Here is a 13,311-nt window from a genome sequence, read left to right as displayed (position 1 = left end):
TACCAACTTAGAACAATTATCATTCACTGCACTGCTGCTGTGAGCAGGGGACGCTGTAAGCTTTATCTTCAGCCCTCACAAAACCATGCCAGGTCGAAAGTCTCCCCTTTTTATAATAGAAGAGACTGAAGTTCAGAGATTTTGAGTGACTCACTTGATCCCTTGGGCAATAAGTGTCAAAGTCACCATCTCTCTGGTTCCAAAGTATATCTTCTTTCAGGATTCCACACTGCCTCCCTAAATTCATTTCCTCTTTGGAGAGTTTCTGACAGCTCTCAGATAAGGGCTCCAGACAGAGGGCGGCGTGATCTAGGAGTCATCCACATAGGCTTGTGGACAGAAGGGAGACACGAGGCCTGGCTGCTGGGCACTGAGGTGCCTCGGGGCGGGTTGAAGAACCAGGTCTGAATCCCTAGGCTCTGAGCTTTGAGGAAGGCATTGAGCTGCCGCTGACAGGTAGACGCTGAAGAGGAAATGTCCTACTGGGGCTGGGAGTCAGGTGAGGGACAGAGATGGAGGCAGATTGGGGAAGATCTGTCAATCCAGAGAGAAAAGTGAACGCCTCAAAAATGGATGGGTATGCTCTCCGTAACAGAAAGCATAGGGAGCAAAGAGGACTCGAGTTTAGGGCAAACTTGAGTGTGTATCAGAATCACCTAGAGGACTTGTTAACACACAGAGTGCTGAGCCCTGCTCCACAGTGGTTGGTTCAGGAGGTCTGGGGCGGGGCCTTAGAAGCTGCATTCCTAACAGCCTCCGGGTGGTGCCAGTGCTGCTGGTTCAGGGACTATACTTCGGGGAGCACTGGTTAGGCCCCCATTCAGAAGTGAGGACAGAAAGCAAAACCCACACGGTTTAATGGGGTAACCCAGCAAGTTTGTTTCCTAACACAGATCAGCATGAAACTCTAATTAATATCAGATGATATGCTTCTGACCCCAAGGGTCCAGGATCCCACTGGGTTAGGAAAAGGATATAACCCAGATCTTCTGGTAAACTGTTTACCTAATTAAACCAAGAGATCTGCATCTGCCTCTCATGACTGAAAGAGAACAAAAAAGAGAAAAGGCTTCACTGTAAATCACCTAATTGGGACTTCCCTGGTGGTCCAGTGGTTAAGAATCCACCTTCCAATGCAGGGGACGAGGGTTTGATCCCTGGTTCAGGAACTAGGATCCCTCCTGCCATGGGGCGACTAAGCCCACATGTCACAACTAGAGAGCCCACATGCCACAACTACTGAACCCATGTGCTGCAACTAGAGAAGCCCACACACCATGACGAAAGATCCTGCACGCTGCAAGGAAAGATCCTGCGTGCCGCAACTAAGACCCAATGCAGCCAAATAAATAAAATATTTGTTTTTAATTTAAAAAAATAATAAATCATCTAATTTATAGTCCTGAAGGAACATTGCGTTTGGGGGGGGTCATTCAGTGACTCATAAAGAGACTGAAGTGGTAGAACACGAAGCTGAGCTTGCGGTTAACAAGCCTTAAGCCTTGTGTTAACAGCCTTAACTCTGTTTCTATGGAAATATATGAGGGTAATTTTCATAATCTGCAACCATACATGGAAGAAACATTCTTCCTCTTCTTTTTCCCTTTTTCCAATAGAAATGTGAACCACTGGTGTAGATGTAAAAGTCTATCCCTGCTAATATGAACAGCTGACCGAGCCCATCACAGCTTTTGTCTCTGAAACCATGAACATGCACAGTTCACTCTGCCTTCTTTGGAGAGTAGGCATTTCTGAGCCTGAAAGGGATTCAGCTCCCCTGAAAGGAAAGCCACTGTTGTTCATCATTTTCTTCATCTCTATCACCACCATCATCACTGTCATCATCATTATCATCATCATTGTCGTCGTCATCATCATGCCTCTGCTAGTCCCTTATCTTTTTTTGATCACAGCCCACATTTGAATGTGACTGGTAAAGCGGACAGGGCAGGCCTTATTATCCACATATTGCAAATGAGAAAACTGAAGGGCAGAGAGAATGAGGGGGATACTCCCCCTTCCAGCTCCTGCTTCTGAGCTACTTCCAGCGATCCTGGGTGCAAAGAATGTCAGCAGGGGGCTCGTCACGTGCTCGAGGCTAGGCTAAGCATCTTGGCCCCATCGTCCCACTTGGCCTTCACAGAGATCCCAGGAAATAGGTGCTGTCTTCCTCCATTTTGTTGGCCAGGAAACAGAGGTTCAGAGACATCAGATAACCTTTTCCAAGGTTATACTGTTCATAGATGACAAAACCAGGGTTTGCACCTGGACATTGTGTCTTCAAGTGAGTACAGCACCGTGGAATGCTACCTCTGATGCCACCGCCTTGACCTTACACCTCCCCCAATCAGCCAGCATCCAGCAGAGCACTGTGTCCTCAGCACACACCCTCTCTGGAAGGGAAATCCCTCATGTGGCCATGAATTATCAGGAAGAGTGGCCCTTTTCTAGATCTTTCCCTGGGAAGATTCTTCTTCCTTAATCCCTAGGGAACATGTCCACAAGGCAGATCCAGGCTCCACCCCAAGCCCTAGGGGGTTTTTTTTTAACACACCCTCGGTGCTTCTGGCACTGGTGGCCCCAGATCTACACTCGGGGACACAGCATCAAAAGCACCATTTCTCAGTTTTTTGACCATATGCCACAGAAATACATTAGACATGTCAATCCAGTACACAAATGTACACACTGATGCAGTATGACTGAAATATTTCCCAAAACTACCTTCCCTCATCACCTAGAATGCACCCTGACATTCTTTTTTGCTTCACTACAAACACACACACACAGTTTCATGACCCACCTATGGATCGTGTCTTGCAGTTTAGCAAAAGGCAAAACTTTGCTTTCTCTCCTGGAAGAAAAATCTGCTATAGCTTGATGAAGCCTGGGCGCTAGGCAGCTGCCAGCCTACCCTGGCCCTACCAGGCTCCCCATTCCAAGACTTGGACTTGACTCCTGGCCCAAGCACAGCCCACTTGCCCCTCATGGCAGATCATCTGCCCCAGTCAGTGGCACCTCCTGGCTGTAGTCAGGGCTTCTTGTCAGGAAGCGCACTGAAGGGCAGAGAGTGAATTTTATACAATCAGCTTCTCCCTGGCTTGAAAGGGACATAGAGCCATCTAGGTTAAGACCCCCATTTGCTGTCTTGAGTCACCTTGCCTGCAGCATTCCTGCAGGGCAGAGGTCCACCAGGCCCTGCTTGCACACCTCCAGTCCTGAGGAGCTCATGGGATAGTCCGATCCCTCTTCAGTAGTTCTGACGGTTGGAAAACGTGAGCTGGACTCTCTTGCAAGGACCATTTGTTCTCTGATGGCAGCTACGAGGTGTTGGGGAGCTTCAGGGACAGGCAGTCTGCCATGAGGGGCAAGTGCTGGAGTGCTGGCTGCTGAGCCACAGGTCAAGTTCAGGACTCGGAATGGGGAGGGCCAGAACAGGGACCCTCCCAGAAGGAAGTTAATCTCTTTCCATAGCAATGCTGAGCATGACAGACACCTGTGCTCAACACCTTCAAGCATTACTGTATCCAGTACTCCTGCAACCAGACCCTCTTCTCCCCGTTTCACAGAGGAGAATGCTGAGGCTGAGATGTCATTCATGTAGCTGGCCCAGGGCCCTCTCGTGGACGGCAGGATGGGCTGGGAGCCCTGGTCCATCTTGCTTTAAGCTTGTGCACTTTCTTCCTCACGGATTCTCAAACTCGAGTGTTCAGAGAAATCACCCAGGAAACATGTTAGAAATGTGAATAAGTTGCAGAGCAGGGTCATGCATGTAGCTGCTCTCCCATCCGGCCTCCTTAATGGGCATCTCTTGGCTCCTTCAGACCGCATTGCTCGGAACCGCAAGACCATTGTGTGCCCAATGATCGATGTGATTGACCACGACGACTTCCGGTATGAGACGCAGGCGGGGGATGCCATGCGGGGCGCCTTTGACTGGGAGATGTACTACAAGCGGATCCCGATCCCTCCAGAACTGCAGAAAGCTGACCCCAGCGACCCATTTGAGTAAGTACAAGTGACCCAGCCCGGTCCCAGTGGCTGAGCCCAGGGAGCCCTCCCCAACACACACAACTCAGGATCGCCACCTCCCCCAAAAGTCCAGTGCAGGGGAGCCAGGGCAGACGTCCCCAACAGAAGCACAGTCCCTCCCAGCTCGTCACAGAGCCTTGGCTCACAGACCACCAAGCTGATCACCTCTTCCTTGCCCACCCCGAGGACTGCCAGCCCGGGGTGGCAAGCCTAGCACCCAGTTGTAATCATCATCATCATCATTGTCGTTGTCATTGTCACCACCATTTATTGCATACTTTCCAAGTGCCAGGCGCAGTTCCGAGCACACTACACAGTGATCTTATTTAACCTCCAACAGCATATGTAGTAAAAATTATGATCCATGTTTTCCAAATGGGGACACCAAGCCTCCAAGAGGTTAAGCAGCCTGTCCAGGTCACACAGCTGTGAAGCGGCAAAGGCTCAGTGCCTTGCGGGCCTGTCTGCCTCTGGAGCCGACTTTCCCATCCATCAGTTACACCCTCTTGGAAGTAGCAGGGAAATAGCTTGTCCCACGGTGGAAGTGTGGGGTGCGGGTGTGTGGACCGGACCTGTAGCATCCTGGAATGGAAGAGCTAGCGGGAGCCTACAGGTAACGGACTCCAGCCCCTTGCAGATAAGGAGACTCGGGCTCCAGGACAGGGAGGGGCTTCCCTGGGGACACAGTGGGCTAGTGGCTAAGCCAGAAACAGAGCCCAGTGCCCCTCTGGTACCCCAAGCTCCAGAAGGGTCTTTCCTCCCACAGTGGGCTCGCCATCCCTGCAGCTGTCACGTGAGCCACTCCAGCTCTCCTGCCAGAGGTGTGGAAAGACCTCTGGGTACAAAGCCAGAGTCCAGCCTCTCCAGCTGTATTGGTTTCCTGATTAGTTTCCTAATTGTCGCTGCAGTAATAAATTACCACAAGCTTACTGGCTTATTAAAACAACACAGGGGGGCTTCCCTGGTGGCGCAGTGGTTGAGAGTCTGCCTGCCGATGCAGGGGACACGGGTTCGTGCCGCGGAGCGGCTGGGCCGCTGAGCCTGCGCGTCCGGAGCCTGTGCTCCGCAACGGGAGAGGCCACAACAGTGAGAGGCTCGTGTACCGCAAAAAAAAAAACCAAAACAAAACAACACAGGGACTTCCCTGGTGGTCCAGGGGTTGGAGCTGCGCGCTTCCACAGGGGGCGCGGGCTCAATCCCTGGGCGGGGAACTAAGATGCCACGTGGCGCAGCCAATAAATAAAATAAAACGACACAGCTTTATTCTCTTAAAGTTCTGGAGGTCAGAAGTCTGAAAGGGTCTGACTGATTTAGTGTTGGCAGTGCTGCGTTTCCTCCCGGTGCCCCAGGAAGGGATCCATTTCCTTGCCTTATCCAGCTTCTAGAGGCTGCTCACATTCTTTGCCTCATGGCTCCCTCCATCTTCAAAGCCAGCAACGTAACATCTTCCAGTCTTCCCCTCCTCCCTCTCCTTGTCTCCCCCTGCACCTCCCTCCCCCTTCCCTCTCCCAGTCTCTTGCTTCCATCATCATGTCTCCTTCTCTGACTCTGACCCCCCTGCTTCTTTCTTCACTTATAAGGACCTTTGTGATTACATTGGACCTATCCAGGTAACCCAGGATAATCTCCCCATCTCAAGATCCTTCACTTAGTTACCCTTGCAAAGGCCCTTTGCTGTGTAAGGCAGCAGAGTCACAGGTCCCGGGAATTAGGACACTGGCTTCTTTGGGAGGCCATTATTCTGTCTACCACCCCTGCCTAACCACGGCTTAGCCCCAGTGAAGTCCAGCCGCTCTGCCTCACCCTCCCCATCTGAGAAAGAGGGGCTGTTGGCGGCTCAGCCATCTTCATGGGCGCAGTTCACCCAGGGTTTCTGGGGGGCCCCTAATGCTGTGAGCCCCAGGGAAGGCTCAGAGGTAGGACGAGGTGGGCTTGCTTGAGGAAATGGAAGGTGACCGGGGCAAGAGAGTAGCATGAGCTGAGAGTGGAGGGTGTGAGTGGATACCCCGTGCTTCCTCAGCAGGCCAGATGTTTGTGCTGTGGTCCTGACCTCCTGTATCCTGAACATGGTCAAACACTACTATTAGAGCCCTTCTTAGGCCACAGATACGGTCTAGCCAACACCGCATCGTGCAGCCAGGTCCTACCCCAGTATGGCCCAGAGTCAGCCCCCAGTTGTCCTGAATTCTCGGGAGAAGAATGCTAATAACAGGAGTCACTAACACTTGGCCTGACATGGCAAAGCAGTTCCGGCTGACATGGCCGTGCTCGATTCTCACAACATGCCCTTGAGCGTTGGTGGGACTCTCTCCACTTGACTGGTGGGGATCCTGTGGTTCCGAGAAGAAACGACACTTGCCCAAGGGTGACACGTAGTAGAGGCTGAGGTTAGGCAGGCTGCTCCAGAAAATGGAATTTCTAGGGTAACCAGAACCCCCTTTTATGGTTTGAATCTTTGCCATAAGCCAACTCATAGGCCCTAGATTTGAAAGGTATGTCATGCTGGGTCCTGGTCCATTCAGTCTCCTCGTTGCAGGATGAGGGAGGGGTGGGTGCAGGTCGTGCAGCTGGTTAGAAGCAGAGGCCCAGCTAGTTTTGTCTGCAGTCTCAGTCTCCTCATCTGAATATTAAAGGGGTTGGCCCAGCCCTAGAGCAGGGACTCTCAACCGTGGCTGCATGTTGCCATCACCTGGGGAGTTTATTTAAAACAAAGAATAAGAAGAAGTATAACGGATTCACTTTGCTGTACACCTGAAACTAACACAACATTGTAAATCAACTGTACCCCAATAAAAATTTTTAAAAAAGAAGAAGAACCACCCAGGCTGCCCCTGAGTCCAGTTACACCGGAGTCTCAGGGTGGGGAATTCAGGCGTCCGTTCCCAGATGATGCTGACATATGGCCAAGTTTGAGAGCCACTGGCCCAGATGCCTCCCGAGGGACTCTCCATCCTTTGTACCCTCCAGTTCCTTCCAGAAGTCTCTCTTCTGTGTGGCACTCAGACAAAACCCCAGGAACAGGCCACTGAGAAATCCTGGTCATTGTCTGCACACCTCCCCGTGGTGCTCAGCAAGTGGGCACGCTGCAGGCACAGAGCCGTGTCATGATATTTGAAAGACACAGGCTTTGGTGGCAGCTCATCCACTTACTAACTACATGCCCTGGAGCAGAGCACATAGCATTTCTGAATTTCAAATTTCTCCATGTGAAAAGAGGGCTAGTAATAGGGCTTTGTGAGAGCTGGTGATGGTGAGGTGAGTGGCACACACTAGATGCTCAGAATTGTTGTTACTATTACTGTTGAACACAGCAGAAAACAGACCAGCCTAGAGGAGAGGCTTCCCTCTGGAGGTGAAGCCTCAAGCATCCGAAATGCCTTACACCTAATAGCCTACCTATCCTACCACGTCCCCTGCCGCTGGCTTCCACCCAGGCTGATGCTTTTGTGCAGAGTCTTAGGTTTGATTTACCTTGGAGCACCGAGCCAGAAGCACTCTCTGGCCCTCCAAGCGTCACGGCTCCAGCCAGAAAAACCAGAAACCCTACAACCTTCGTAAGACAGAAGAAAGTTGATACTACTAACACCTTACTTTCCTATAGTACTGGTTACTTTCAAAACTGTACTAGCAGTGTGAGCTAGCAGGTGTAGCTCTACGTCCCTGTGTAGATGGGGAAACCAGCTCAAAGAGGTTAAATCAGCACTGTCCTATAGAAGTATCGTGCGACTCACTTATGTACTTCTGAATGTCCTCCTAGCCACGTTAAAAAAAGGTAAAGGGAAGCAGATACAATTCATTTTAGTAATGTATTTCATTTAACCCAGTATATCTAGAATATTCTCATTTTAACATGTGACCAACGCTTTCAAATTATGAATGAGATCTCTTCTGTTCTTTTCTTCACGTTAAGTCTGGGAAATCCAGTGTGTATCTCACACTGCCAGCACCTCTCAGTTCAGACCAGCCACAATGCAAGTGTCAGTAAGCTGCATGTGGCCAGTGGCTCCCATACTCAGCAGCACAGGGCTCCGGGGCTAAAATCTTCACCCCAGACCCCACCACAGGTTTGGGGAGAGCTGAGGTTGCAGTGAGGATTTCCCCGTTTCTGATCCGGGCTCATGAGGTCAGTGTGAGGAGTAAATTCATTTTGGTAGTAATTTAGCTCAGTACAGCGCCTGGCAGACTCAAGGCCTCGGTCAGTGATCAAGGGAGTCCTTTCTAAAGGGGTCCCCTCCTGTGCTATCAGGGCCCATCTACTGCAGGAAGCCTCGCAAGGCGTGTGGGTTAACTCACCTCTTTCCAAGTCAGTCCACTTCCCCTGAGCGTGCAGTTCCCCAAGCCAGGAGGGGCCGTGGAGGTTGCTGCTAGAATGGTTTTCCTTGGAGGGTTTGGAGTTTTCCAGGGGAGTCAGACAAGGCCACAGCCACTCAGAGAGCTTTTCGCACAAAAAACACTGGTGGCCCCTCCCAGGTGCTGGCCCCACGGGAGGCGCCGTGGGGAACTTGGGCAAGCCACACCCACCGCTTGATCATCTCTGCCCCCGAGCTCGTGCTTTCTCCTGGGTGCCTTCCCCTCCCCCAAGCTCCCACTGTGTTCCTAGCCACCTCGAATGCCACCCTCTGAGCATCCTTCCTTGACTCTTGCCCCAGCTTCCCTCCTCACCCCGAAAACCTGGAGGCAGACGCTCCCTCCTTTCCCGTAGCGTTGCCTGCGCCTCCCAGAGGCCCTTGTTACACCCCACCTGTCTTCTGGGTCCTCCTCTCCTGAGGTGGCTGCCCTGCCATGCTGGCATCCCCTAAAGATTCTGTCTGACCCTGATTTATCTCCAAATTCTTCCAGCATCTGCTTCTCAGCTGGTACTCGATGAAGAAACGAATGAGAGAATGAATGAGCGGAGTTAATCTTATCCCAGTTTAACTGAAAGAACAGTGACTGTGGCTTCTTCCATAAACTCTCAGCAGAAAAAAAAATATCTATGCTGGGATTACAGAGTGAGAATCATCAAACAATCTTACCCAAAAACACAGACTCCTAAGCTCCATTCCCCCAGAGACTGTTTTGTAGGTCTGGGGTTGGGCCCAGGAAGCTGTATGTGTTTTCATCTCTCTAAGACATTCTACAGCCTAGACAGGCTTGGAAAGACCTGATTCAGATCATTTAATCAATGGGAAGACTAGAGATTAGATATAGATGTGCATATATATATGGTACAGCTACAAGGCCCACAGGGAAAAAGCACTATGATTTCATTTCACAAGTATTCTTAGGTGTTAACCACGTAAAGGATTTTTGGGTCCATTGGTTAAAATGTAGCATTTATGAAGAAGTATAGGCAAGAAGGAAGAAAGCCAGGGGCCTCACTCAGAAGGGCTTTGGATTCCCTGCTGGACAAGTGGGCTGTGTTCACAGAGTAGCGGGGAGCATCACCCCTGGGAGAACAGCAGTGCCCTAGAGCAGGATACCCAAGGAGCACACGACCAAGACGTCCGCGTCTTCACACCAGGTTCTTCTTCCCGCAGGTCTCCTGTGATGGCCGGCGGACTGTTCGCCGTGGATCGGAAGTGGTTCTGGGAGCTGGGCGGGTACGACCCAGGCTTGGAGATATGGGGAGGGGAGCAGTATGAAATCTCGTTCAAGGTGAGCTCTTGGGAAGCCCCTTTGTCCTTGGCAGGGTGCCCGTGGCGCCTGTCCTGGCAGGCTGCCTGCTTAGCGTCTGTCTGAGCCTGGTGAACAAATCAGGAGCCGCCAGCCACTGCTTGCTGTGTGTGTGTCGGTAGGGGGTGCGGAGCGGAGGCGGCAGCGTGGAGATCCTCAGGTTGCCAAAGGCTGGCCTCAGCCATAGCTCTGGCTGGTGTTTGCCTTGCATTGTCCCTTCTCCGATGACAGTGTTGGAATAAAACAGGCCTCACTTCCCCAGAGATGGTGTGTCTCCCATTGAGACGACCAGCCGACCAGCAGAAGGGAAGAGAGAGCACAACGGCCGAACAAGACACGTGGGCCGGCAGGAAGCTCTGCTCTGAGAATGGTCCCCTGGCCTCACAGAAACCAACTTGTCTTTAGTGGTTCCTGGCCACCCCTCTCGAGTCTTCCCTTTGGATCTGTCTCTGCTGGAGTTTGATGTACAGAGACCAGGGGCTAAGAGCTTGAGTTGTGGGGTCAGAGAAGCCTGGGTTCCAATCCCAACTCCATCACTCAGTTGCTGTGTGACTTTGGGCAAGTTAGATTACCTCTCTGAGCTTTCTTCCCTCATCTAAGAGAATAATCACACTACCTACTTTACAGAGCTTTTGTGAAGATTAAATGAGATAATAGCTAGAAAGTGGTTAGCACCCAACCTGGGGACACAACCAATTAATATCTGGTAGAAATTATTAAAGAGTCAGTGAAAATATATTTACTGTAACCTATTAGACCGGCCCATGTGCTGTAGAAGCTTCTGACAATGGTGATAAAGGAGGTGATGGTTACTGGTTAACTATGCAAACTTCTGAGGCCCCATTCCTCCCCTTTTTGTGGGATTTTTGTATTGATCTCAAGTGAAGAACAGAGGCTTCGTCCCTCTGAGGGGAAGGTTAGCTTGTCCTGTGGCCCTGTGGTCGGCCAGGGCCTGCTTCTAACACCCCTAGAACCCCTGGTAAGGCATATCCCCAACCCATGAGGGAGGGCCAGCAGCATACCTGGGCTGAGCCCTGTGAACACGCCTGCCAAGGAACCCGGATGCCTGCCAAGTCGGGCATCAACTTCTTATGCAAAGGACCATTGTCACACACGGCAATTAAGGTTTCGGCGCTGGGGTTAGATTGCCTAGGTCAGGTCGTAGCTCTGCTACTTCGTGCCAGCTGTGTGATCTTGGACAAAGAATCCTTAGCCTCCCTGAGCCTCAGTTTCTGCTTCCATAAAATGGGTTTAATGATACTTTAATTCTCACAGGGTTGTTGAGAGCATTAAATAAGTCCATTCTTGTTAGGATGACTTAATAAATATCCTAAAAATTATTTTCATTATTGTCATTGTCCTTGTGTATGCCACTGGGTGAGCAGTTCAGAACTGGGGGACATAAATTCTTGATTAGCAAGAAAACAACCTGTAATTCTACTGAAACATTATTTTGGTTTGAAAGGCAGTCTATGTCCATTTTACCTTCAGACTTCTGAAGTTGTCTCCCATAAGGGGGCCAGCCCCCTAAATAAAACTAATATTAAAATCCAGGGGTGATATTAAAAATATTTAACAACAACGATGACACAAGCACCAATCAGTCAGAGCGGATGCCAGCTGTCAACAACTGTGCATCCACCCTGCTGTGCGGCAACTCAAGTGCAGCCATGATCAGAGCTGGCAGTACCCTGTGTGGAGCCCTTCACAAGTGTTGGCTTATTTAATCCTCAAAGCAACCCTAGGAGGGTGGTATCATTATTATAAACATTTCACAGGGGGGCAGGTGGAACTCAGACCCAGGTCCCACACAGCTGACACTAACAGAACCAGGACCTGAACCCAGGTCCGCCCAACTGCAAAGCCCATGCTCTCACCCGCCATGTTGTATAGGCCTCTGCAGGGACGTGAGAGCACTTGAGAAGAAAACTAGCCTAAGAGGTTGGCTGTAATCTCTTACTCTTTCTTCTCAGTTTTTGCCTCCTCCTGGGGTTAACTTACTAGGATATCCTGCAGCCTCTCAATGAAGTGAACTAGTAACAGTCTAAGTCAGAAATAGGTTTGCTCTCCCAGCCAACTCTGATCCATCAGTAGGAGCTGCCCCAGTTCTGTGTTAATATGTATTGTGAGGCTGTGTTTGAGCTTATCAGAAAAGGAGTGGTGATTGATTAGTGATGTCTGCCCTGGGTGCAGGTTTGGCGAGCGATGGCACATATGTCATTTATTTAGTATCCCTAGCCCATGCAATCTAATTTTCCAAATGTCACATCCTTACAGTGGAATCACATACAAGGAATCAGAAGAGTTTTAACTTCACAGTTCCTCAATCTGTCAATTAAACAAACTTAATTTATGAAGTTTTCTACTAAGTTTTTTCCCAGAAATGGGCACATCAGTGTTCTGAGTTCTCACCAGAATGTAAACTCCAGTAGGGTAACCATCTTTGTCTGTTGTATCCCAAGAACCAACAGGGTTGCCTGACCGGGAGAAGGCACTTAATAAATAAGTGAATACTCTGAATACTCAGAGCAGGTGTAATACTGGCCAGAACCAGCCTCCTTGGTCAAGAAGTTCCCCTTCAGAAACTCCCTCCGTGGAGAAGAGTGATTGGAGAAAAATGAGCACAAAGGAGTTTCTAAACCCAAAATAATTTCAGTCTTTGCGTTTGAAAGACCCATTTGATGATGCTCATCAGGCAATTATGGCAGAACAATTGGCATTTTCCCACCACAGTTTATTTACAAAAGACAAGGTAATGAAGCCCTATTGGAAGTCTCTCATCCGGGAGGGGGAGGGAGGCTGGCTCCTGTTGCCATTTGATCCAATTATCTCCTTCACTCTGGAGAGGAGATGAGACAGTGTAATGAGGAGTCCCCCAGGTCTGAAAGGGAGACATTTCTCCCTGGGCTTTCTCTCTCCGGGCTTTGAGAACGCGAGTTCCTGGAGCCGGCGGCAGCCCCTCTGCCAGTGCACTGTCTCCTGGGCCCCCGCGGAAGGCCTGCCCACAGCGCTGAGGGCACAGGAGAGCCCGTTCGTCTGCCAGCAACACCTCCCTGGAATGCTGGGTGTTCTGTTTCAGCCAGAGCAGGGCATTTACGAAGGGCCAAATTCCCTCTGATTAATCTCTACTGAGATCCCTTTTCTTCTTGGTGACAGAGAAGAGAGACTGGTCTGAAAGGCATGAGTGTATATTCAGAAATTAAGATAAATTGATACGTTAAAAAAAAAGACAAATTGATACGTGCCATCAGGGCTGATGGATTAATAATTCGGCTCCAATCTCAGACCAGGCCATCTATCCTGATGGGAAAACCCCAGAAGAGATGTTCCGAAGGCTCTTAAATTTCTAGGAGAGTCATTGACTCTTTTTTTTCCCCTCTCTCTCTCTCAGCCAATAGAGCTTCTGTTTCCAAAAGGCATGGTCACATATGAGAGTTCTCCTGCTTGGCAGTTAGACCCTTCCCAGTTCTAGTGGGCGGATAAATCTTTAACCCTGTAGCCTGGCCTACACCCACCTCCGTGAGCTGCTTACCGCCCCTTACTTTCTCTCCACTCTCCTCCGCATTGCGTTAGTCTGGACTCTTGGTAACAGGTCACCAAAATCCCGGTCAATCTGACCCCAGT

General features: G+C 50.3%; 1 protein-coding gene across 8 annotated transcripts in view; it reads left to right on the top strand.

Moving 5' to 3' along the window:
* The window catches only part of GALNT10 (polypeptide N-acetylgalactosaminyltransferase 10), a 311,914-nt gene that overhangs the window by 261,126 nt on the left and 37,477 nt on the right, over window positions 1-13,311 (top strand). For all 8 annotated transcript variants that reach the window (XM_049707809.1, XM_033407949.2, XM_033407948.2 and 5 more), the window contains 2 exons: window positions 3,825-4,008; window positions 9,552-9,669. In XM_049707809.1, coding sequence (XP_049563766.1) covers window positions 3,825-4,008; window positions 9,552-9,669 — 302 coding nt within the window. The remainder of the gene's footprint in view (window positions 1-3,824; window positions 4,009-9,551; window positions 9,670-13,311) is intronic.

The sequence above is a fragment of the Orcinus orca genome, chromosome 3 (assembly GCF_937001465.1).
Source record: "Orcinus orca chromosome 3, mOrcOrc1.1, whole genome shotgun sequence".
In the NCBI taxonomy this organism is placed as follows: Eukaryota; Metazoa; Chordata; class Mammalia; order Artiodactyla; family Delphinidae; genus Orcinus; species Orcinus orca.
This window is presented reverse-complemented; position numbering and strand designations above follow the sequence as displayed.